Source organism: Caenorhabditis briggsae (assembly GCF_000004555.2).
Source record: "Caenorhabditis briggsae complete genome, chrX, whole genome shotgun sequence".
Taxonomy (NCBI): Eukaryota; Metazoa; Nematoda; class Chromadorea; order Rhabditida; family Rhabditidae; genus Caenorhabditis; species Caenorhabditis briggsae.
In genome coordinates, this window is record NC_013491.2 from 16,810,400 (window position 1) to 16,834,999 (window position 24,600).

The window sequence follows — 24,600 nt, forward strand, 5'->3', positions numbered from 1 at the left end:
TGAAGAAATGAGATCTTGTTTTCAGGTTAACATTTCTGTAACTCACCTCTTGAAGGCAGACATTGAGCATGGCAAGTCTTGGGTGGGTGACTTGGAAGAAGTTGAAGACGTTGGTGTAGTCGTCAGAGTCCATGTCGACACCGTTGACGTATCCTTTGTTCCAGTTCTTTGGGTCCGGCATATAGGAGCAGAGGTCGTAGATTGGCTCGCTGAGTGTGTGCTTTCCAGAGAAGTTGTTTCCAGCAATGTTCTCCTCGATTGGCTCCCAGCACCGAATCTTCTTGGTGAGCTGCTCATGAGCATCTTGTACAGTGTTCTTGGCCGATGGGCGGACACTGAATCCCGAGGTGGCGACTGCCAAGAAAGAGAGGACAACAGCAGTTCTGGAGAACATGGTAGGACGTCAAATGAGAAGGAGTGAATGGGACTTCGCGGAAGGGTGGGACTGGCTCACAAATACGAAGATTAGTGCTCAGAACGCTGTTCTTAAAAGGAGCCGAAAATGGGCGGAGTCTCTCTTGAGCGAAAGATAAAAAAGAGGGAGGCGGGGCGACGTGGAGAAAGGACAGCTCTATGCTGTAAAAATTGTATGAGAAGAGTTGTTAGAGAAACATGGGAATCTGAGTTCAATCCCATGGGCAGAGAAAGTTGTGAATGATATCAAGAATCAGTTTGATTTAGGTATAAGCTGCAAAAAGGGCAGGAAGATCAATGAAGCATTGAGATCTAAGATATTTGATTAAAGAGAGCAGTTCCATTATAAGATAAATGTTATGAGATGGTTTGGAAAGTGTAAGCGGCTGTTCGTTGAATTTATAGATCACCATGCATCCTGTTTTTCACAAAATGATAATTCAAAAACTGCATAAAAACTGTAAAATTCTTAAAAGATTGAAATCTTTGCAAATCTCTTTTGACAACCTAATTCTATATTAAAAATTACAGTAATCCCCACTTTTTTCTTTCCATGAAAAATTTGAGAAATGTAGCCAAATTTAAAGTTTGAGCCTTTTTTTCCCTTTTCTATTCTTCCAGGAGCTCTTTCATTTTTTTATTGATTTTGCCAGCCCATTTTCAGTACGTCCCGAGCATTCGGAAAAAATTCCACTCGCTCAGCCGTGCCATGAATATGCCTGGCACTCGCTTCTGGCTTAGCTTTTGTTTTAAAAAAGGATTAAAGGGGGAGTGTGGTTTGAGGAGAACAAAAGTTCCGATCCTATCCGGTTCAGTCGTTCAGTTGAATGTAAATCTCCGGAAATTGATTGTGGAGTTTTCTAGAACCTAGACATTCCGGATTTTGAAATGTCTCTGTGGAGTTTCCTGTTTTCAGCGCTGTTGGGACTGATAATCTAGAAGAACTATCAAAAACTGCGAAATCTGCAAAACGAATCTTGAATGTTCTTGTGCCAAACAGTCGGATTGAAAATAATACGGGACAAACGAAAGAAAAAAATTAATCCGATTGATAAGGGCGTCTGATATCAGCGTTGCCAGTTCGGTTTACAATATTCACATTCGACAATTTCAAAAAAAAACATCTTTTAGTGCCTCTGTCTATTTTTTTAACAGAAACGAATTAATAAGTGACACTGCTTTTACTTTTTTACTCATCTTTGCTATGTATATAACTTCAATCGTACAGTGAAATTAACCGTTAGATAAGAGGAAAGAAAAACTGAACGATTTTTCTTTTTAAGCTCCAAGTACGAAATTCTGGTTTGGCAATTGTACTTAGTAGGTTTGTATTCAGTAAATTTGTATGCCGTGCCATCCCTTCTGTTATAATATGACAAATAGCATAAATAATCCCACCATATTAACTTTTCAGTTTTTGTTCCGTACCTATCACTGACGTTTTTCCGTTTAATTAGTTCATGTTTTCTACTGTATAATATTATTTCCGGCTTAATCTTCTATTGTTTCTCTAGTGGGGATTATGAAACATAGCTTCTGTATTGACATCACACATCTATATGAAGATGGGAAATATGTGCGCAACATCATGTATTGATAATCTATTCTGACTAAGTACATCCACAGAAAACGGATTGATGAGAAGGACATGATCACAAAGTAACATCGAAGTTAGAAACCATAAATGAAATATGTTTTTTGTGTTTTGAGATAAAACATTTTGGCAAGCTGTCAAATAAAAATTGAGATTCAGAAACTGAAAAAAAAGGATCACCTCGAAGTTTGACTGAAAAATCCTTGTTTTCAATTTTTCCTGTTTTTTTTTTGAAGAGTTTCAGATATTTTTTTCAAACAGTGTCCGAAAATTGTTCATGACACATTTTTAAAATTCGAACACAACGCGAGAAATAACAGACTTGTCAAATAAACTACCAATTTCATTGTTTTGATGGAATATGTATGATACCTAAAATGCTGTATGCCAGAAATAATACGCTTCACAAATTCCTTTTCATTTTTCTCACTTCTCTCTTCACGTTTATCCCAGGGTCCACCGTTTTGACAGTATCATTTCTCTGTTAGTTTACACTTGGTCCTATACTTTCGTAAAGTTGAACGTCTGAGTCTCGCCGGAGAAATTTTTTCCGATTAGCAATAAGACTCCTTCAGGTTTACACAAAACATCTAGCAACTGTGGAACTTCGCATAGTTTTGCTGCATCAGTGAGTGCAGTCATCGGGCAATGGAAAACGAAGCAACTGACCGCATGTCCGAAGCGTGGGGGCACATGTCCGTTTGATGATAAGAGCACTTGTTTTTCTGTGCTCTCTTTGAACTATGTGGCAAAGTTTAACAGGATTTTTTCTCAGAAATTGGATGTTTTGAAAACTGAATAAAACCCACCGGCACTTCGTTGGTTTTTTGGGACGCGTCTGATTCCTGTCGAAAACATCTTACATTTAATAAAAACTTTGGAATATTGTCTCAAGAAAGTGTTATAAGTCTCAAACAGTTGATATTAAAATCAGCAATAATGCCTCCCATTTACATTTTCTGTACTCTTGACAGACACTGATCATTTTTCAATTGGATAATGAAAGTATACAGCCAACCCTAATTTTTTTACGTCACGACTTTATCATACGGTTCCATTTTGAAATGAACACTTCAATGAACGATTCCGTACGCAAATGTAATGAGTAAAATGGCACGAGCTTCTTGAGAACACAAAATGAACTGTTTCGGTTACATCAGTATGATGAAATGAGAAAAGAACAAAGAATAGGTGTCATTAGCAGTATGAACAGCGGTAACATGAAAATATCAAAGTATAAATTTCTTAAATATTTGAAAGGAACAAAAACCATTTCCATTCAAAACTCCTCTCAGTGACCCAAAGATGAAAAATTCTGATTCACACACGTTTTTCGACAGTTTATATCAAAAACTTGTTATGAGAAAAATTACACATTTGAAAATTCTGGATTTATCACAGTTTATCCCATGACACCTGTGCTTGAATTGGTGGTAAAACAATGCTATAAGTAACTCGAAAAACACCAGCCTCATTTAGAAGAGAAAAATCTAAAATCTGGCAAAAAACGAGTTCAAGGAAAAATTGATAACGTAAACATTCAGGTTTGATAGTGATGTATCTAAAAGGTTGATCCCACCAATTGTCTGAAAATGCAACATTTCAGACTCTTCTTTCCCTATATCAATTGCTAGATTTTTTTATTCTGCCGCTTTGCAAAACGTGCCATCTCAAATTCACATAGAAAGGATGTTTCATGTAACATCTCATATTTTGATGTATGATCGTGATCATGCTGTTCTGATAAATGGTTTTTCATCATCCCATGTGTCAAACTGAAACTTTTTGGATACACCAGTATGACGAAATGAGAAAAGAACCAAGTATATGTTCATTAATGGTATGAACAACCACAACAATAAAATAAGAAAACGAAGGGATTCGAAAAATTCTATCTGAATGGACTAGCTTGTATTATGGAACTAGTCAAGAAGTCATGTTTTCATTTAATTTTTCGAACGACGTGTTAGAAACGTATAATGATTTTTTGAACGGGGACTAAATTAACACGAAAATGAATTTTTCATGTTAACCCTCGAATTGCGATGTATCATTACGATATTGCCTTCTGATAAATGATTATTTATAATACCGCGTGTCAATTTGGAACATCACCAAGTTCTTATTCTCAACCCTCTCATATGCTCACTGGGCCTACTTTAAATTTTTGCCAAGATTCTGAAAGTTCAGTCTCTTTTCTGTGTATCTATACAGGCGGAGTAGATAATCATGGAATTATATTGCCCACATCTTCCCTCTCTTTTTTTAGATGTGTGATGTCAGTACAGAAGTTGTGTTTCATAATCCCCACTAGAGAAACAATAGAAGATATAAGCCGGAAATAATACTATACAGTAGACAAGCTCGACGTCAGGAAACGGAAAAAAGTTAGTGATAGGTACGGAGCAAAGACTGGAAATTGAATATGACGTGGCTACTGGAGCTATTTATTACATGAGACAAATTTGGAATGAAAGAGATGACACCACATACTAAATACAAACCTTCTGAATACAATCCTACTAAATACAAGTGTTAGCCCAGATTGAATATCGTACCATCGAATATCCAGAGAACCGAAACTCTGAATATTTCCACCCGATTCCATGTCTGTCGAAATAATGAAACACTCGTGGAGAACATGTATTCTAAACTGAAACATCATCAAATGTGCGACATGAATAAGTTTCATATGATTCCAGTAAACCGGAAAAGGACACAGCACTATAACATTTAAAAAAATAAACATGACGTAAAATAATGTACCGAAATGCTTTCGGAAGGTATTGTGACACTAACTAAAGTAAAAAAAAATGTGTCCTTCGTTAATTTCAACTTATTCAAAAATTGTGATCAGCATTTTATATCCTCGTCTTCTGGTGACTGGAAACATTCAAAAATTCGACGAATTGAGCATTTGGCTTCATCTCCTTGATTTTGGTTCAAACATTCATTTTAATATTCCAAATGTCAGAATAACCAGACACGATTTTTTCGATGATCTGACGTGGCAAAAAAAAAAAAAAAAAAAAAAACAACCAATATTCGGATAAAAATAGAAAATCTACATCAGAGTTATGTTATATCTTTATGTAATCCGACTGAACAAAATATCAGACGCCTTTATCAGTCTCATTAATCAAATACTTGTGTTCGTCCCACATTCTCTTTATTCGACTGTTTGGTATAAGAACATGGAAGATTCATCTTCAAAATTTGCAGCTGTTCAGCAAGTTCTACTTAAATATCATGTTCGACAGGAGCTGTAAACCGGACACGCTACAGACTCATTTCAATATCCGAAATGCAGATGTTATCTATAATCAATTTCCGGAGATTTACATTCAACTGAACGACTGAACCGGAAATTGGCTCGGAACTTTTGTTCTCCTCCAACCTCATGCTTCTTTTTTCGCAAACAAAAAACAAAATGCAGGAAGGTGGTGCCAGGTACTTTCGTTTTTGATTGAGTTCGCCACTACATTTTTTGAATTGACACCATTAACTTCGAATTTGAAACCATCATGTTAAGGGAAGGGATTGAAGGAAAGGAGATTCTTTTTTTCAGGAACATCCGATCAGCCTCTTCCACTTTCCAAACCATCTCGAAAAACTCATCAGATAATGGAACTGCTTCCTTAGTACCAATCTCTTAGATCTCAATGTTTCATTGATCTCCCTGCCCTTTTCTTAGCTTTTGTCCACTTCATGCTGATTCTTGGTATCATCACCAAACTTGCCCACGGGATTAGAATCAGAAACCGTGAAGTTTCCATTTTTCTCTACCACCTCTTTGCATTCAATTTCTGCACCAAAGAGCTTTCCATCCCCCACGTCGCCCCGCCCATTTTTCTCTATCTTCCGTCCGAGAGAGACTCCGCCCATTTTTCGGTTCCTTATAAGAACGGCGTCTGAAGCACTACTTTTCATATTTCAGTCCCATTCCTTTGAGAAGTCTCATTCACTTCTCCTTCTTCCATCCCCAAGCATGTTCTCCAGAACTGCTGTTGTCCTCTCTTTCTTGGCAGTCGCCACCTCGGGATTCAGTGTCCGCCCATCGGCCAAGAACACTGTCCAAGATGCTCAAGAGCAGCTCACCAAGAAGATTCGGTGCTGGGAGCCAATCGAGGAGAACATTGCTGGAAACAACTTCTCTGGAAAGCACACACTCAGCGAGCCAATCTACGACCTCTGCTCCTATATGCCGGACCCAAAGAACTGGAACAAAGGATACGTCAACGGTGTCGACATGGACTCTGACGACTACACCAACGTCTTCAACTTCTTCCAAGTCACCCACCCAAGACTTGCCATGCTCAATGTCTGCCTTCAAGAGGTGAGTTACAGAAATGTTAACCTGAAAACAAGATCTCATTTCTTCATTTTCAGGCATTCCAATTCCACGTCGCCGGACGTCCATCACAGACTTCAATCCGTTGTCTGTGCAAGAGAGATGGCTGCAACCTGCCGAAGGAATTTACCACGTTCCTGGACTTCAACAAGCTCCCAATGCCAGAGACTTCTTTCTAAATTGCCCCCTCCCCGTTCACTCTTTTTTTCGTGCTTTCTTCTTGATTCAAACTGACGATACTCCCCCAGTTCATGTTCTCACATGTTTTACCCTGTTGATGTGACCCTCTCCAAGTTTTTCTTCTCCTGACACCGTGATTTTCAAGTTACACCCGAATCGAATAAAGATGAGAAAGTTAATTGAAAATTTAGGTTTTTCCTGGAAAGTTAGATGAGGTTCTGTTGGAGCTCAGAAAGTGCTCTCTGGCTTGAGAAAGTTTCAGCTTAAGGGAACAGGTGCTCAAGTTGTTACTACATTTGAGCTATTTAGACTGTCCTAACATTTTCATCGGAAATGTTACACATTGACGTTGTCAGAAGAGATTTGAGGTCTTTGTCTTGAAAAGTGTACAAAACTGGGAAAAAATATTCCTAGAATCAGAAGTTGTGAATCAGAAATCCGAGCGCTGGCGGATAAAATTCAAGTCGAAACGGAGTTATGATAATTTGAAGGTACCGGAAAAAGATATTCAACAAATAACTTAATTATTTTTCTAGAGTTTTTTCCTTACTCAGAAATGCATCTTATTTGAAAGAATTTTTTAAAAATAAGTGGGAAGTTAACCGTTCTCTGCCTGTCTCGGACTTGAATAAATCGAAAGAACGTGGGACTCCTATGGATATGTGAAGTATGGGTAGTATGTAGACATGGACTATCGGGCGCTTCATGTCTATGGTTCACTGTATTTTATTTTATTTTCGCAATCAGCAAGAGAGAACGTTTCGGAAGCAAAAATTAGAATGAGTCATAAATGAAAACGAATTTTGGAACATTTCAAAATATATGCGAGGGACTGAGAGACCTCTATCATGTGATTTTTTGCATTTTTCCCAGATGTGTTCAGTGATACAGTTCCATGTCTCACGAAGGACTTTTGTTTATTTTTTACAAAATCATCAGCTAGCGTACTTAAAAATGTCGAATTTTTTTTTAAATTTTTAAGTCAATAAAAAATAGTTTTTAAGTCAATAAAAACCCATCCCTTTGAGAAGTCTCATTCACTTCTCCTCCTTCCATCCCCAAGCATGTTCTCCAGAACTGCTGTTGTCCTCTCTTTCTTGGCAGTCGCCACCTCGGGATTCAGTGTCCGCCTATCGGCCAAGAACACTGTCCAAGATGCTCATGACCAGCTCACGAAGAAAATTCGTTGCTGGGAGCCAATTGAGGAGAACATTGCTGGAAACAACTTCTCTGGAAAGCACACACTCAGTGAACCTGTCTACGATCTGTGCTCCTACATGCCGGATCCAATGGACTTCGAGAAATTTCACGTCAACGGCGTAGATTTGGACTCCGACGATTACGCCAACGTCATCAATCTTTTCCAAATCACGAACCCCAGACTGGCCATGATCAATGTTTGCCCTCAAGAAGTGAGTTAAAGAAATTCTGTCCAAAAAAAGATCTGATTTTTTTCTTTTTCAGGGGTCCAATTCCGGCGGGACGAAAAGGCCAAACTTCCATTCGCTGCTTGTGTAAGAGGGAGGGCTGCAACTTGCCGAAGAAGTTCACCACGTGCTTGCAATTCAACAAGTTCCCAATGCCGGAATTATCTTTCTGAATTCACGTTTGAAGCAACCTTACGTTTGCCATGTCGTATCAAGCTATTGATATCCTCCTCCCACACTTCACAATTCACACTACCTGTTTCCCGATTCTTTCTTTTCTCAACTCTTCTGACACCTGAATCTCTGACACTGTGACACTCGAATAAAGATGTGAAAGTATGAAAAAACAAGTTTTCTAGCTGTTTCTGATTCTTCGGAAGCTCGGAAAGAGAACCTTGACTCGGGCAATCTGTTTCAGGTGAAGGGGACAGCTGAGCAAGTTGTGACTACAGAGCTTTGAAATCTTTGGCTTTGTTAATAAGTGTTCTAGAAGAAGAGGACGACAATAGGAAGTCATATTTAGTTGTATTTAGTCAGATCATCGTCCTGGAGCAAAAACCAACAGAATACAAAAATACGAGTTCTCCAGGATTCTAAAAGAAATCTGATCAGAGTTTTGAAATAGCTACAATGTCCGAACGAACCAAACAGATCTTAAGAACCTTCAACAACAAAAACATTATCGTTATCATGAATCGGTCATTTTCAGTCGTGGCGGTTCAGCAAGAGTTCTCCTCTTCACACTCAAGAAAAAGTGATATTCTAGATTGCGAGTGTGTCTAAATTCCAGAGGACCTCCTTTTCCTTGATCTCTAAAGTCTACGATGCTTCGCAATGTTTGTTCTCCAGAAGAAGTGAGAAAGATCAAACTCGAGAATAGGACTCACGACATCAGACACAGTGGAATGTGAATTCTTGTATAAGAGTTCAAGTTTATTTCAACGTCATTTCTATTTTTTAATGTTTCAAGGCATCAGCCTAACACCTTCTTGTGATGTTAGAATCTGATTAGAAGACGATAAGATCAAACGGCGAGTTATAGTCAACCACACCGGCATCTCGGAAACATTTACTATGTTGCTTGTGAAATATCAGAAAAATTTAGAAACATCTGATTCTCGGGAAATCATGTTTACCAGCAGAAAATCTGTTGAGCATGACCTCATTATCACTTCTGAGTCAGTGCTCCAGATGATGAAATTCATATTGACATCATCACTCATTTGCCCAACATTTGTCATGTACAAAAAAACTATATTTGAGAGATCTTTGAGAATTCGATAGACTTTCTTAAAGATATGAAACGATTTCTAACACGATTTCCAATGTTTTAATGTCCTGGAAATTGCTGATCCTTGTTCAATCCACATATTCCGTTTTCGAATTCTTCAGAAAGTGCCGGAAAGTGCCATCCCAAGTTAGGTATTTCACAGTTCAAGAGTATGTCCTAGAGCGGCCCATATTGCGGTTTCATTTGGAACTTTCTAATTCAAAAAACCTGGAAAATGTGAGAAACTCTGGAAAATCGCTAAAGTCGCACATTAAAAAATGAAGGAGATTCGTTGAAAAATTTTCATAGTCCAATTTATACTGAAATTTGAACTTTGAGTTTAACTCTGAAAATTAGTCTTCGTTTGACCGATCCCTCAAGACACAGGAACTCTGCTATTAAGTTTGCCAGCACCAAAACTTTTAATTCATTTGAAAGTGTCCTAAACTTCTTAGAATAGATTGAAAAATGACGTGGCGTCACAATTTTTTATTTCGCTTGGTGGGTGGTTCAACAAAATTTACAATTTCGGGACGCCAACAATACTTGAACTTAAAGTGGAAACTTTTAATTAACAAAACCAAAAAAGAAACAAGGCAAAACGTATTTTTTATCGCTGAAATTTTATCAGAAAATTGAGAAATGTAGAGGAACTATGTGCAAAAAAGACCAAAAACCGTGCCATTTTTCCGAATCCTACAGTAAACTGAGCAAACGAGTTCATAGAGATCATAAAGAGAGGAAATATGTGGGTGATATAGTGACATGATTGTCTACTTTGACTGTAAATATCCACAGGAATGATATTGAACGTCCAGAATCTTTGCGAAACTTCAAAGTAGGCTCAGTGACAATATGAAGTTTCAAACTGGCACGCGGGATAATATAAAACCATTTATCAGCAAGGCATCATCACAATCATACATCGAAGTTCGTGATTTTACACGAAATGAGCTTTTAGTGTTAATGGAGTCTTATTTCGAGAAATCATTCTACGTTTCTTTGTTCAGAGAAATGAATATGAAAACACGACTAGAAGTTTCAGAATCCCTTTATTTTTTATATCTTTATTTTACCGCTGTTTATACCATGAAACATTCTTAGTTCATTTGTCGTTCTGTCATACTGATGTAATGAAAAAGTGCATTTCGTGTTCTCAAAAAGCTCTTGTCATTTTACATATCACGTTTGCGTACAAAATTGTTCATTGAAGTGTTCATTTCCAAATTCCATCATGTGAACAAATCGCGACGTGAAAGCGTAAGATTGGCTATTCTTTGTTTTTCATAATCCTATTGTTTATCACTAGGAAAGTGGTGCGTCATGACTTGAAACAGCTTTGGAGAAACATCACAGATGCTTACTGTACTTGAAGAAGAAATGTGTAAAAGTTTTAAGCATACTTGTAATCCGGGCCTTTGCCGGGCCTTCGCGGGCCCTGCCATAACTTTTTTCAGAATCAATGTTTTTGAACCAACTTAATTAGGTATGATAGAGCTCCACGAGTACTACGAAACGGTATCATTTGGAATACTGTATCTTGTGTATGAACAGAGTTACAGAGCAAAAGGAACAAAAAAAGCAGGCCCGGCCCGGGCCTGCCGGGCCCTGCGAGAAAAGCCACTTTATGATCTGTACCTTAGTTAATAGATAAGATACCGTATTCCAAATAATACCTTTTTGTAGTACTCGTGAAGCTCTATCATATCTAATTTAGTTGGTTCGAAAATATTGATTCTGAAAGAAATTATGGCAGGGCCCGCCAAGGCCCGGCAAAGGCCCGGATTACAAGTATGCTTTTAAGGTTTCTAAATTGACCGGAAGCTTATGAAAGTAAGACAGCGATACACATTAATAAAAAATAGCTGGACCCACATAATGCAAGCCTACAAAACAAAAACCTAATAAAAACAAGTGTTTAATCCGATTAAATATTGTATCTGGGATTCGAAAATTAAAAAACTTTTCCTACATTTTATTTTTTTTTTGCATGTTTCCTCAAACGGTAACTACAACTGACACGTATTACAATGTTTTTTCGCCCTTTATCAGATACTGAAATGTACAGTAAACGCAAACCGTCATGTTTCTGTCAATGCTTGCGCCGGAACTTTCATTTCACACTTTTTGAGAAACAACAAAAATGAATCATCGCTATTCCTCTGCCCAACTCTTACGCAAAATGCAGAACGTCATTTTCCCTCTCAGGATGCTTACTGAATAGTGTCCCCAAATTTTCTTATGATTTTTCTGAACTTTCAACGTTCGAGAATTGCTATTCTATAATCTTATTTATTCATTTCAATGTGTATCAGTGTTAGACCAACTCTCAGGTATGCTTTAATAGAGTTTTTTGGCAATTCTCTGAAAAATCTAGCAATACATATAAAGAATATTCACGAATCTTCCCCGAAATATTATTAAAAGTTCTCCGAAGTTGGCAGGCATTCATAAATTAAACTTTTTTGTGTACTTCCGGCCTTTAGTCTTCACCTCGGAGACATATTGGAGACTCACATTTTTGAATTGTCAAAATTTCGTATTTTGTTAACTCGCTGTTCAGTTTCCCATCAATTTTAAACATGGTTAAAAAATGATAGTCGTTGATATTGGTTTTAAACTTCGATACACGTGTTGAGAATTAAAAGGTTTCGAAGGGGTTGATATGAACTAATATTCCAATTTCCAAACTGTAAAGGATATTAATATCCTTTCAGGGTGATTTCACATTACCATATATTTCCCCACCAGGTCATAATCCCATTTCCGCATTCCCATAGGGAGAGCACAAAGTCCAACACAGTCACGGGTGATAAGAAATTCCAGCGGGAAATCCATTAGACGACACACAGGCTGAAACACCACATTCCCCTCTCAGCGCCTCCGTTCTGTATACACACTCTAACATTGATATTTCAGATCGTCCCGCCAGCTCCTGGAATGCCATCACATCATCGGCCAGCAGCTCCGTCCCACACCCACTGGAACGATCCAGATAAATACCCCCCCCCCCTCTCGCTTAATCGAGGCCTTTTACTTTGTATTCTTGTCTTAATATCTTTTTGGTCTTAGACCAGTTTAAATAAACCTTTCGTTAAATCCACCCAAGCGTTGAACCTTCACTCAACGAAGAAATCCGGTGGCAAAAGTTTCGCATATGGAATGAGATACAGGCTATGGTAAAGCAAAATTGAAAATAAATTCTTTAAATAGAATTGCACGGTACGTACTTCCAGAAGAAATGGAGTTCAACTGCTACATCAAAGTTTTACCATAATTTTGAAAATATTGATTCTCAACCCTATATGTTCCTTATAAGTTAGAAGCACCAAAACATTATAGACATGAAAGGTATATTACTCCTCGCCATCGAAAAAGACGAGCTATTTTTCTTATTTTATACTTTTTCAAACTTATTGTTATTATTTTTATCTATATCTCTCTATTTTTTCTTTATCTCTTCTTTTAATAAAGGTTTAATTAACCAAATTGGAGGTTCGTGCTACCAACTACAGCTAAAGAGAAAAAAAGATTCTGAAAATTTATCGTCTTTTGATAAATTTTTGATGACCCTTTAATGTTTCCGACGAAGAAGCGCCAAAACTTTCGATTAAATTAAAAGTGTCCAGAATCATTTCTTGGAATAATTGAAAATGTGGCGTGGCGCCACAATTTTTCAATTTTGCTTGGTGGGTGGTTCAACAAAATTTACAATTTCAAGACGCCAACAGCACTTGGAATTAAAATTTGAAACTTTTAATTAACAAAACCAGAAAAAGAATCATGACGAATTGTTTAAGATAGGTTGCTAAATTTCTTATTGTGAAAGTTCCATCACAACTTTGAGATGTGGAGGAATCCAATGTGCAAAAAAAAACTCAAAAACAATTTTTTTCAGAAAAACTGAGCATCAAGTCTATAGAAATAAAACCGTTCTCAGTACCAACTCGAAGCGTAATATAATTGACACACAGCTTCGGCTATCGAATTTTAGTATTTTTTGTGAGAATGCACAAAGCAGCTATCGTAATCTAGTGGAACCGCTTGGATTTCCATACTATGTCTATCTCATTATTTGTGTTCCAGTTTGATGAACTTTTTTCACTTCGCTGATAAGGTTTCTAAATTTACCAAACTTAACGGAAGTAAGACAACGGTGCACATTTTCAATAAAAGGAACCGCAAGACATACTTAATATAAACACGTGTAGAAAATCTTGTTTTGAAACTCGCGGCCTAATGTTAGTTAAGCATACTATCGAATTTTCATAAAACCGAAATCCCTGAACAAAATCCTTTCACCACATTACCTACCTATAAAAACAATGAGCTACTCGTGGAGCACCTGTGGTATATGCTAGGCTGCAACGCCATCAAATGTATGACTCGAATAAGTTTCATCTGATTTCATTCAACCGGAAGAGGTCACATCATTATCACGTTTTTTTTGAAAAAAAATGATGACGTAAAATAATGCATCAACACTTTTCAAAATGTTCATTTTCATATGTAATTGGATTTTACTCACTCAGCCTGAGTCCATTTAAGAATAAGGCAAAACACAAAGATTATCATCGAGGAAGACTTTGAAGACTCCTATTCATGTGTGGTTCGAGAAGCCATTCTTTATTCGAACTACCTCTACAAATGATATCAGTCCTGACTGATAAACAAATTTGAAAGAAAAACAGTGAGAGAAAAGTCGTGAAAATCGCCTCCAGAAGACATAGAAACGTTTTGAGATCATGATCTGCACTTCCTTCAACACAGAGGCATGGGAATCCGAATTTTTCATCCATGGGACCCTAAGATAACTTTTGGGTCTCAAAATTTTTTATATACATCATTCAAATGTCCTCGTCCCAAATGTCAAAAACTGAGAACCGATATTCGATTGAAAATAGAACATGTACATCCGGGTTTCCGGATTAGAAATGTATCTTGCTGTAATCCGATTTAGCGAAACTAATATCAGACACCCTTATAAGTCGCTTTAACCAGATTCTTGTGTTCGTCCCACATTCTCTTCAATCCGACTACATGGCACAAGACCATAAAAGATTCAATTTTCAGAATTTGAAGTTGTTGAGCAAGTTTTACTAGAACATGACGTCCGAAGGTGCTAAACAACGGAAACAACAGATCCATTTCAATATCCGGAATGCCAGCGTGAGCCACAAACAATTTCCGGAGATTTCCCTTTAACCAAATAGAATTTATTTACACGTGAAATCAAACTATATTTTTTCGGGAAGCTGAACATTTGCAAAATACAAATTATTGTGGCAATTGATTCAATTATGCGCATAAAATGTACCAGTTTTTGTCAAGAATGCAAACTATTTTGTTGCCTAATTATGAGAAAACAGGACTTTTCCATGAATTCATGAATCTTGAAAATCAGAAAATGCAGCATTTCAGAGGCTCATAAAACTGTGAACCGTTGTCAGTATTTTCATTAAAAAATTTTGATAACCTTTTTTCAGAATTCGTGCTGTATACATGTTTTCAATACACATTATTTTTATAGGTTACCCAAACATTATTGTCTCTTTGTTTCAGGTGAGCTCTTTATCATATACTAATTCTACTGCATCACTGAGCAAGTTATGCCGGTGCTGCGTTGTTCCTATGACATCAGATTATATTTCTAGTCTTTCATAAAAAGCATAGAAAATGCCCCTGACAAACCCGAGTACCCCCGCCCGCCCCTGTTTTCTCTATCTTTCGCCTAAGACTCCGCCCACTTTTAGCCTCCCTATGAGGACAGCGTTCTGAGCACTACTCTTCATATTTCAGTCCCATCCCTTTGAGAGGTCTCATTCACTTCTCCTTCTGTATCGAACTACCATGTTCTCCAGAACTGGAATTCTCGTCTCTTGCTTTTTCATCGCCACTTCGGGCTTCAACGTCCGCTCGTCGGCGAAGAACACGATCCAAGATGCTCATGAGCAGCTGACCAAGAAAATCAAATGTTGGGAGCCGATCGAGGAGAACTTCGCTGGAAATCATTTCTCCGGAGAGCATCGACTCAGTGAGAGAATCTACGATCTGTGCTCCTACATGCCGGACTCAAAGGACTCAAACAAAGGATACGTAAATGGAGTGGACACGACTGGTGACGACTACACCAACGTCCTCAACATCTTCCACACCGCCGGACAAGGATACGCAATGCTCAATGTTTGTCTCCAGGAGGTGAGTTACAGAAATTTGCTCCAGAAAAAGTGGTCTCATTTATCGAATTTCAGGCTCTCCAAATCGGACGCTCAACCCAGGTCGCGATGAGGTGTATGTGCAAGAGAGATGGCTGCAACCTGCCAAAGGGACTCACAACATTCCTGGACTACAATAAGCTCCCAATGCCAGTAACATCGTTCTAAATCCACGTGGTTCTTCAATGTTACTTTTCTTTCCTTTCTGTTTCGATACTCCCCCACCCCATTCTCATTTCCAAAAAGTGTTTTTTGTTTGCCGAAATAATGAAAACATCATCTTGCTCTCACATGTTACACTACCTATTTCCCAATTCGTTTTCCCCAACCCATTTGACTCCCAACTTTTTTGACACCGCGACATTTGAATAAAGATGAGAAAGTTAATGAAAAAGCTGGTTTTTTTTTCATGGAATAGAGTTGATTCAGGTTTTCAGGAGCTCAGAAAGAGAACATTTCATTGGAAGTCTTTTTGGGAAATCGGCTTCAGATGAAAGGAGCTGAACAAGTTGTCTAACTACAGTGTTTGAAACTGAAAACTGGTATAACGTGAAGTCAGCCTAACACCTTCATGTGGTATTGGAGCTTGATTTGAGGATGACAAAATCAAACGGCGAGATTATCAAACTTATGACATTTTCAATGTTTCAATATTGGCTGCCTACTCCATTTCTCGAAATTGTTTGTCATCGTACGTTCAATGTAAGTATTCTACTTTGAGAAGTGCCATTTCGAGTCGGATTCGAGTCGGAGGCGCCTAAAAATTAGAATTTCTCCTTCAAAGTTAGAAGTTTAAAATATTCCTAAAGTTTTAAAAACCGGAATAGTCCAAGATTCCGAAATTTGGAAATTATGTAATTGAGAGTATTCTGAAATTCCAAATTTCCGAAATTCTGAAAATTGGAATTTTCGACTTTCCGAAAACTTCTGAGAAGGCCATTCACCCAATCACTGAAAACAAATCAGTATAAAAGTCTTTTGTTTTTTCCGTGTCTCTGAGAATCCAGTTCATGAAAACAAGCGACACAAAGAAGCTTGATTACAAACCGAAACGAGAGTTACATAAGAAAAAGGCGGCACGATGCTTCTAACATTACGTCCTCCGGCGGAAGTGGCGGCAAACCTATACAAAGACAAGACCTGCGGAAAGAGGTTAAGGAGGTTAATTGGGGTAGATTGAAAGAGCAATTATGTAAGAGTGGTCAATAAAAAATAGAGAGGCTTTAGCGGTACGCATGCCACAAGAAGCGGAGTGTCTGAAAGCTATTATATAAGGATCATTTAATTATGAGCATTTAATTCACATTTAATTGTAATCCTCCATCTGTTTCGGTGTCCATATTTCCACTACCTTAACAAGACAGTCCCGATATGGGCGAAGTTAGGCATAGGTCAAAAGAGGCGGAGTTTAATGTCTGGAAGCCACTACAGGGTGGTCCGAAAGTATGGTAACACAAGTTTAGTGTTTAGTGATCTTCAATGATTTTATATCTATTATTTTCAGCATGTCTTAATTACCTTATTCCCAAATTTTCAAGTCTTTAGGTTGATCTTCATACGAATGGTGACTAATTCTTTGCACCTAGGCACCCTCGTCGAGAAAGCCAATAGGGACGTTGGACAAGTAGCATTGGAAAAGTTCTCGGAATCTCACGAACAACCGTGTGAAGAACCATAACATGGTTTGATCAGTTGAATACAGTCAAGATCCTTCTGAAAAAAGTAAAACCTTGAACTTTGGTTACTCCGGAGAGAATCAAAGCCGTCAGAAAACGAGTCCGTCGAAATCTCAGAAAATCATGAAAACAATGAGTCTGGAGCTGTGATTGAGTAGTAAATAGGTTAGATTAATCGTAAAAAGTGAGCACAGGTTGACCTTATATCGTGTTCAAAAAACTGGAATTCTGTCGAGAAATAACAATCTGGTACGCATCCAGAAGTGCTAACCTCCATTTGTTGGCACGCGCCAAAATGAACACATAAGGATGATGTTCAGCGACGAGAAACTCTAAATGGTGGATGCCGAATCCTTTTCAAAAAACCATCGTGTTTTTTCTCCGAGATCTGTGCTATCTAATGATCATATTAACATGCCCAACAGAGCTACCTATTCTTAGAACGACGTCGTTTTTAATGCAACAACCTTCAAATGCTGATTTTTGTAGATCTTGGGGTGAAAATCGAGTATGAGTACTAGTAGGAGGAGTATGAGAACTAGTCGAGTATGAGTACTAGTAGTAGTATGTGCTTCCGTGGACCAAATGCTATTATAAAAACCATGTTTGGACTGTTCAACAGGATTCTGCTCTCGTCTGCGAGGCGAAAATCGTTCCACCAGGTTGCATGGCCAACTTTTTCAAGATTCAGCACGACTGGCGAACGGCCAGCCACGCCGGCATACATGAATCTGCTGGACTATTCCGTATATGGAATTTTTCAGTAAAGAGTCCGAGCACATCCACAACCCAATTTAAAGTCATTGGAAAAAAGTTCGGACTTAGAATGGGCTAAGTTATCCCCAAAACACCCCCGTGCCACAGTAGATGCGTTATCGAATAGACTCATGGATTTCGTGAAGAACAAAGGCAACCGTATTTAACAACTTTCATAATTTTATTTTTAGAAAGTATTCAGTAAACTATTGTCAAATTTTCAAGTCTATTCGAGTATTTTTGGAGAAGTTACATCACTAGGAATGTGTTACCATACTTTTGGACCATCCTGTATAAAAGGAGCGTTCATATATTTATTCCTCATTCATTCTCAATAACGGCTTGAAAGCAACGATCCGCTCTCATGGTGTTGTGACGTAATGAGAATGTTCTCACAAGCAACCGTGTGTAGGAGGCTAATTTTTATTTTTCTGAATATCTAATGTATTCCTTTCTATTTTAAAATTGATAACAAAGGTGAGTTCTACTCAACATACGAAGCATAGTTGATATATCAAACATAGAATTATATTTTAGGATCGATTCCATGGGAAAATACTTGTAAACTTGGTATTTCCGAAAGACCTTCTGAGTGCCAAACATGTGGACGCAGGTATAAACAAAGGAGATATCTGTGGCCCCATGAACAGAAGCACTTAAGGAAAAATCTTCCACAGTGAATATGAGGTGAGTCTGTAAACACCAAAAATGTGGAAGGAGAAAAAGAAAAATGTTCCAGAGAGACCATCACGGGCTGATGAGGGCCATCAAACGTCTCAAGGAAGTTCAGAAACTCGCAGAGAGTGCCTGGAGGAATTTGGCAATTTGAAGCAATTTGTGATACATTTTTCTTCAAAACATGAGATTGGAACAGTGAGTGTTTTACTTTTTTAGATTCTCAAAATTGTAAAAAAGGGGCGGAGTCTATGTTTTACAACTGATGAGATTGTCTGGATTTTTTGACTTTTTGAAAATTCCAGATCTCTGAAAATTTTCAATTTTCAGAACGTCCCAAGCTTCTCTTAATCTTCTGCATTCATTAATCTCCACGCACCATAAAATGCCTTGAATTTTGGCAAACTTCTTGGAAATTCTACGGTGGTGTGATAGTTAGGATCAATTAAAAGAAAACCGATTTTTTTCACATGGAAGCTGAACCCAACGTTTTTGATAAACCCACTACTACCAACGGTTCAAGATTTGATGAAATGCGATTTGGAACAAGTAGGCAGACGATAATCGGCGACTAAGTTTCTGAAACATTGGTTGGCTGGAGGAATGCCACGTATGAAATATATCATTATAAAAAGTGAGTTTTGATAGAAAATCGTCAATTCACACATTTTGCAGCACATTTGGATATGAATTCGAATTTGTTGGGGGCTACAGTATCCAGAGACAAGACCGAATAAAAGCAACAATCAACTTTCAACATGTTTCTTTTCATAGCATGTGAAACAATGATTCAGTTGAGAAATGGAATTAATTTTTGATAAATGTAATGAATATTTTATTCTAACCGTTATATCCTTCCATTGTTTTCCAATTGTGTATTCGAAAAAAATAATTAAGTGTACAAAATTTGAAATTGTCAGTTTTTCCGGATAAATAACTGTTGGATAGTGTAATTCGGAGCATAAAACGCTGGGAAAAAACAACATTTGTTCCAAAATTGTTTACAATGTTAATAAAAATGATTCATTCTACACAGAGTGTGTTAAGAATCGTATTCTTTGTCAAAATAACCTGCCTGTTTGCCGCGTTTCCAGCACTTCAAACGTCTGGCGTTTTTTTTCTGACTGTGTGGCTGATGTCAGGATTTTCGGTAAACGTTCGTTTGAAAATTTTAATTTGAGTGATACTAGATGACTGGGAATGTATTTCTCTGATTTGTTTATACTCGTGTTGATATACGCTAAAAAACGTCTTAAATAGTCCGAAACAGTTATTCTCAATTTCCTGAAGTTTAGAATTTAAATGCCAGTTTTAAAATTTCCAATGAAGGTATGTTTGAAGATTCTGAAGGAAATGGTCATGGATACCTGGGAATGAATTTTAGGCGTCTCAAAACATTTGTGGGGACTCTGAAAACTATAGGAAATCTTCAAAAAATTACTAGGGACTCGGATTTGTATTAGGAAATGCACAAAAAAAACTGATGTAATTTCACTTAAAAACTTGAAATTAATTTTTGTAAAACTTTTTTTCATTATTCTAATATCGAATTAGCCTTATATGTAACATCAGATTCCAAAGGTAAACAAAAAGTATAAAACCGTTTTTTGATAATTTTCAAAATCTCTGAAATTTCAAAAAATACAAATTCGAAATTTGACAAAAGTCTAATACTCAAACTTTTGAGAAAGATGTTTTTCTTAGATAACCTTTAAAAAAATGTAATAAAAGGGGTAATATCTTCATTCATGAATCTACAGTGCGGTCAATATCTATACGGCACCCCTCTGTTTTGGACGCAAAGAACAAACTGGAAGAGAAATCAAAAAACTGTTAACGACATTCGATTCACATTCAAAAAGAACTTCTAGAGACGAAGTTTCATGATTTTAACGCTTTTCCTGAACATGTACCATCCAGAAAACCCATTCGCAAGCGGTCAATATCTACACCCTGAAAAAATGAAAAATCTCATGTTTTCTACAGACCAAAATTGAACGTTTTTTGTTGGAAGCTGTTAAAATAGTCCTAAAACAACATATTTTGACAGTTCATACAAAAATTGATTCCTCCAATCAGGTTTTAGAAAAAAAATTTTCAGACATTTTAATAATTTTTTGGGTTTTTGGAATGATTCTTGAATAACTTGGCTCCTGGGTAAGATTTTGAGCTGAAAATGATAGGAAATACTTTTGCAGTAGTTTCAATTATGTAATAACTGTTGTTATGCTATTCTTAGCCGTTGTTTGTGATTAAAGCTGAACTGAAATTTGAAAAATGGACCTTGAAATTCGGAGATTCTGATTTTTGTGAAAAACTTGATTTTACGATTGAAATTTAATTTCCAGCACAAAATAACAGTTTTCATAGCAATTCAAATCACTTAGAGCATCTTTCAAACGTTTTGGACAGCGTTGAAAATTTTTCAATTGACTATTTTTTTTTCAGTTCAAAACTCGAGCTCAATTTCAATTATTTTTTTTTCTAAAACTTGATTGGAAAAATAAATTTTTGTATGAACTGTCAAAATATGTTGTTTTAGGGCTATTTTAACAGTTTTCAACAAAAAAGTTCGATTTTGCTCTCTAGAAAACATGAGATTTTTCATTTTTTCAGGGTGTAGATATTGAACGCTTGCAAATTGGTTTTTCGTGTGGTACGCGGTCAAGAAAAATAGTTAAAAATGTGCAACTTTGTCTCCTGGGGTTATTTTTGATTGTGAATCGAGTGACCGTTTTTGATATCTCTTCCAGTTTTTTCTCTACGCCCAAAGTAAGGGGTGTCGTGTAGATATTGACCGCACTGTAGTGCTTCTTTTAAATGTTGACGTTCTATCTTTTTTAATTCACCTTTCATTTTTTTGTGATAATACAAGCGATGAGTTCCCTATTCTTTTTTAGTGTTCTTTTTTTAGAGTCCGATATTCTTCTTGGGTCCAAAAAAGCAATTCTGAAAACTGAGTCCCCAATGTTTATTCTGGTGTTGGTTTTTTTCGTTCTCATTTTGTGGTTTCTAGTTCCACTCGAACTAATTGAGAGCACCGCAAAAATGTGATCCGACGTTGTACGCATTTCCAACATGACGCCATTTAATGTTTTCGGAACTTCGCTCACGTCAGCATAATTTGGTCCAGTTCAGAACATTGAGAAGATGAAAAAAATCTTTCAATAATTGGAAATTGTGGTAATATTCTTGAAGAAACTTTTTAAAGAACCTTTTCCATACCCTCCGACCTATTCAAAACATTGGAGATATTTAACCTAACTGAAAAAAAATTGTGCGATTTATGACAGGAATTCCGCTTTTTCGAAATTCCCACAATAGCTGAATGTCAATCACCGAAAATCAGTTTCGATGTGTTTACTCAACCGGATATATCCATGGACGGTCAACGCTGCCCTCATCTCTTTTTTGAACTCCCCTTGAACAAGATGCTTTTCTGATAGAAAACGTTGTAGAACAAAAACCGAATATCAGAATTCCGTTTCCTAAAACTTAGAACAATCTGAGTATCAATATGTAATGCCGATTGGACATACGTTGAACAATTGTATACTATATCGAAATAAAATGTTAATTCAGTGGATTTGGAGCTTTCAATAGTTTAAAACTTTTCAGACAAATGCAGTTCCGGCAACAAGTTTATCAACATTACCTATTTTCAGTGAAAAATAAACAGTTTTAAATGTCTAAAAAATATAGTAGACTTTCCCGGCAGAACATCTCACTTCCATCGTTCCAAATTGTCATCATTCTGAAAACAGTACTGTCTTCAGATATCTTTACATAAATGCTGACGATTCTGTATTACAGTTAACAATGTCAGCAATAGTGAGATTTGTTTTGTCATTATCATCGTTTTCTGGAAGGGGCGGGGCGTAGAGTGCATATATAAACGAGACAGTTCCCTCGAAGGCATTCATTCTCCATAATGACTTGAGAGCGACGAGCCTCTCTTATGATGTTATGAGAATGTTTTCACAAGCAACCGTCAGATAGGATGCTACCCTTTATTTTTCTGAATGTTCAATTTACTCCTTTCTGATTTCAATTTGTACAAAAAACATGCTCCCAAGTTACAATTCGAGACTATTCGCTGCCACCTAGGAAGTATATGTTCCGATGGTAGCTGCCCAAATATCTGTGATGAGCAAGAAGGCGAAAAATGGAAAGGAACTCGAGCCAACGAAACCCAATGTCGAAATCAAGGAGACCCGAGGAAAAGGAAAAGGGCTGTATGGCACAAAGTTCATGGAAGCTGGATCCTTTGCAATTCTTTTCACAACCGATCACACTTCGGAGGAGGAGAAGATGAGAAGATTCGAGATGTATGGATCCAAAATGATACCAACTTATTTCTTGGATTCTGGAAACCACACTGTTTTTATGTATTTTTATAACTGGAAAAACTAATAAACCTTTCAAATTCAATACGTTTCTAAGTTTTCAAAATACATTAACCATTTTTTTATAATCATTCTTCTAATCATCCTATAATCATTCTCTAGTTAATCATGCCGGACACGCGGCAAACAGGCAGGTTATTTTGACGAAGAATACGATTCTTAAAACACTCTGTGTAGAATGAATCATTTTTATTAACATTGTAAACAATTTTGGAACAAATGTTGTTTTTTTCCCAGCGTTCTATGCTCCGAATTACACTATCCAACAGTTGATCCCAAAATTTATTTCACCAAAAAAAACATTTTGGAAAAGCTCAATCCTCAATGTTCGTTCTGGTGTAAGGTTTTTTCGTTTTCACTTTGAGGTTCCACTTGTTCCACTTGACCGATTTAAGAGCACCGAAAAAAATTTCAATCCGTAGTTCTGAGAATTTTTAACACGACGACATTGATTCAATTTTTGAAACTTCACTCAGCAAAATTAGGTACAATGAGAAGATATTCACACAAATTGGAAACCCGTGATAATATGATTAAGTTTCATGTAGCATTGTGAGAAGCCAGGTGATGACGTAATAGAAACATTTTTCCTTTGAAAAGATCTCATTTATCATAGTTCAAAGAATGTTTTTCTAAATTTCTTTTCAAACCCCTCATCCACGTTCAACACATTGCGAATATTCGGCCGAACTAACAAAAAACTTTGTACGATTTATGACAGGAAATGCGCATTTCCGAAATTTTCACATGAGCTGAATGTCAACCACCGGAAATTAGTTTCAAAGTGTTTCACGCCATCGGATATAGAGATGAACGGTCAACTCTGCCCCATTTTCTTGGACTCTATACGAACAAGATGCATTTCTGAAAAAAAAGTGTAGGAAAATAAACAGAACGTTTTTGAGTTCCTTTTCCTTTTTTTCTCTCTACGGAAATCTTTGAATGAGCGCGATTCAGAAATTAATACTAAAAACTGCAAAAAACCAAGATCGTTGTGTTTTTTTGATATTTCTCTCTTTCAAAATGGGCTCGCTTGCTCCTGATGGATTCGTTCTCCTCACATGGTTACCAGCAATTTTGTTGCCTCCTCCGCCTTCATTTGAACGGCAACATTGCCTGCAGAAACATAGAAGGAAAGTGGAAATCCAGAAGACTGCGGAAACCCAGAACATCTGAAAAATGTCTAATTAGACGGATTGAAAAAAGAGTTGGAAAAAACGAGATCGAGGGGATTAAAAAGTGTGGAATGGGAACGGCAAATAAAGGACACTCGGTGACCTTCTTATAAATTGCTTTTTTTCTGACACAGAGTCGGGTAACCGCGCTGGCTGCCAAAGGAACCAGGGTTGCGACGGGCCCCTAANAAAATACTGGATGCTTTGAATAGTTTATGCGATCGTTTAATCCATTTTTTAATCATATGGCTCATGGATTTTGTAAAAATATCCCAAAAAAAATAAAGGCGTAAAAAGAACTGTGTTTCAAAAAGGACCATTATCAGAATACCGTAAAACCCTTAAAAGAAGGGCCCCACATTGCCAAGGTCCAGCCCGTTTATCTCAATTCCTATGCAAGATATCAAAAATATTTCAACTGACAAAACACTTCTGATATTATGATCCACAATTTATCAGTA

General features: G+C 37.1%; 5 protein-coding genes across 5 annotated transcripts in view; 4 read left to right on the forward strand and 1 right to left on the reverse strand.

Annotated features, from left to right (window-relative positions):
* The window catches only part of CBG22684, a gene marked incomplete at both ends in the record, with an annotated part of 2,190 nt that extends 1,796 nt beyond the window's left edge, over window positions 1-394 (reverse strand). Inside the window, one exon of the mRNA XM_002645407.1 lies at window positions 47-394. Within this exon, the coding sequence (XP_002645453.1) occupies window positions 47-394 (348 nt within the window). The remainder of the gene's footprint in view (window positions 1-46) is intronic.
* A 5,602-nt stretch (window positions 395-5,996) lies between these two features.
* Window positions 5,997-6,538, forward strand: CBG22683 (the record flags this gene model as incomplete). The annotated part of the gene is made up of 2 exons (XM_045240370.1): window positions 5,997-6,344; window positions 6,398-6,538. 2 exons carry the CDS (start codon window positions 5,997-5,999, stop codon window positions 6,536-6,538), a joined length of 489 nt encoding a protein of 162 aa, XP_045097634.1.
* A 1,065-nt stretch (window positions 6,539-7,603) lies between these two features.
* Window positions 7,604-8,139, forward strand: CBG22682 (the record flags this gene model as incomplete). Its single annotated transcript, XM_045240371.1, has 2 exons — window positions 7,604-7,951; window positions 8,059-8,139. 2 exons carry the CDS (start codon window positions 7,604-7,606, stop codon window positions 8,137-8,139), a joined length of 429 nt encoding a protein of 142 aa, XP_045097633.1.
* Window positions 8,140-15,086: 6,947 nt separating this feature from the next.
* Window positions 15,087-15,619, forward strand: CBG22681 (the record flags this gene model as incomplete). Its single annotated transcript, XM_002645404.1, has 2 exons — window positions 15,087-15,434; window positions 15,488-15,619. 2 exons carry the CDS (start codon window positions 15,087-15,089, stop codon window positions 15,617-15,619), a joined length of 480 nt encoding a protein of 159 aa, XP_002645450.1.
* A 7,085-nt stretch (window positions 15,620-22,704) lies between these two features.
* CBG22677 lies at window positions 22,705-22,971 on the forward strand (the record flags this gene model as incomplete). The annotated part of the gene is made up of 1 exon (XM_002645403.1): window positions 22,705-22,971. One exon carries the CDS (start codon window positions 22,705-22,707, stop codon window positions 22,969-22,971), a length of 267 nt encoding a protein of 88 aa, XP_002645449.1.
* Window positions 22,972-24,600: the final 1,629 nt, after the last annotated feature.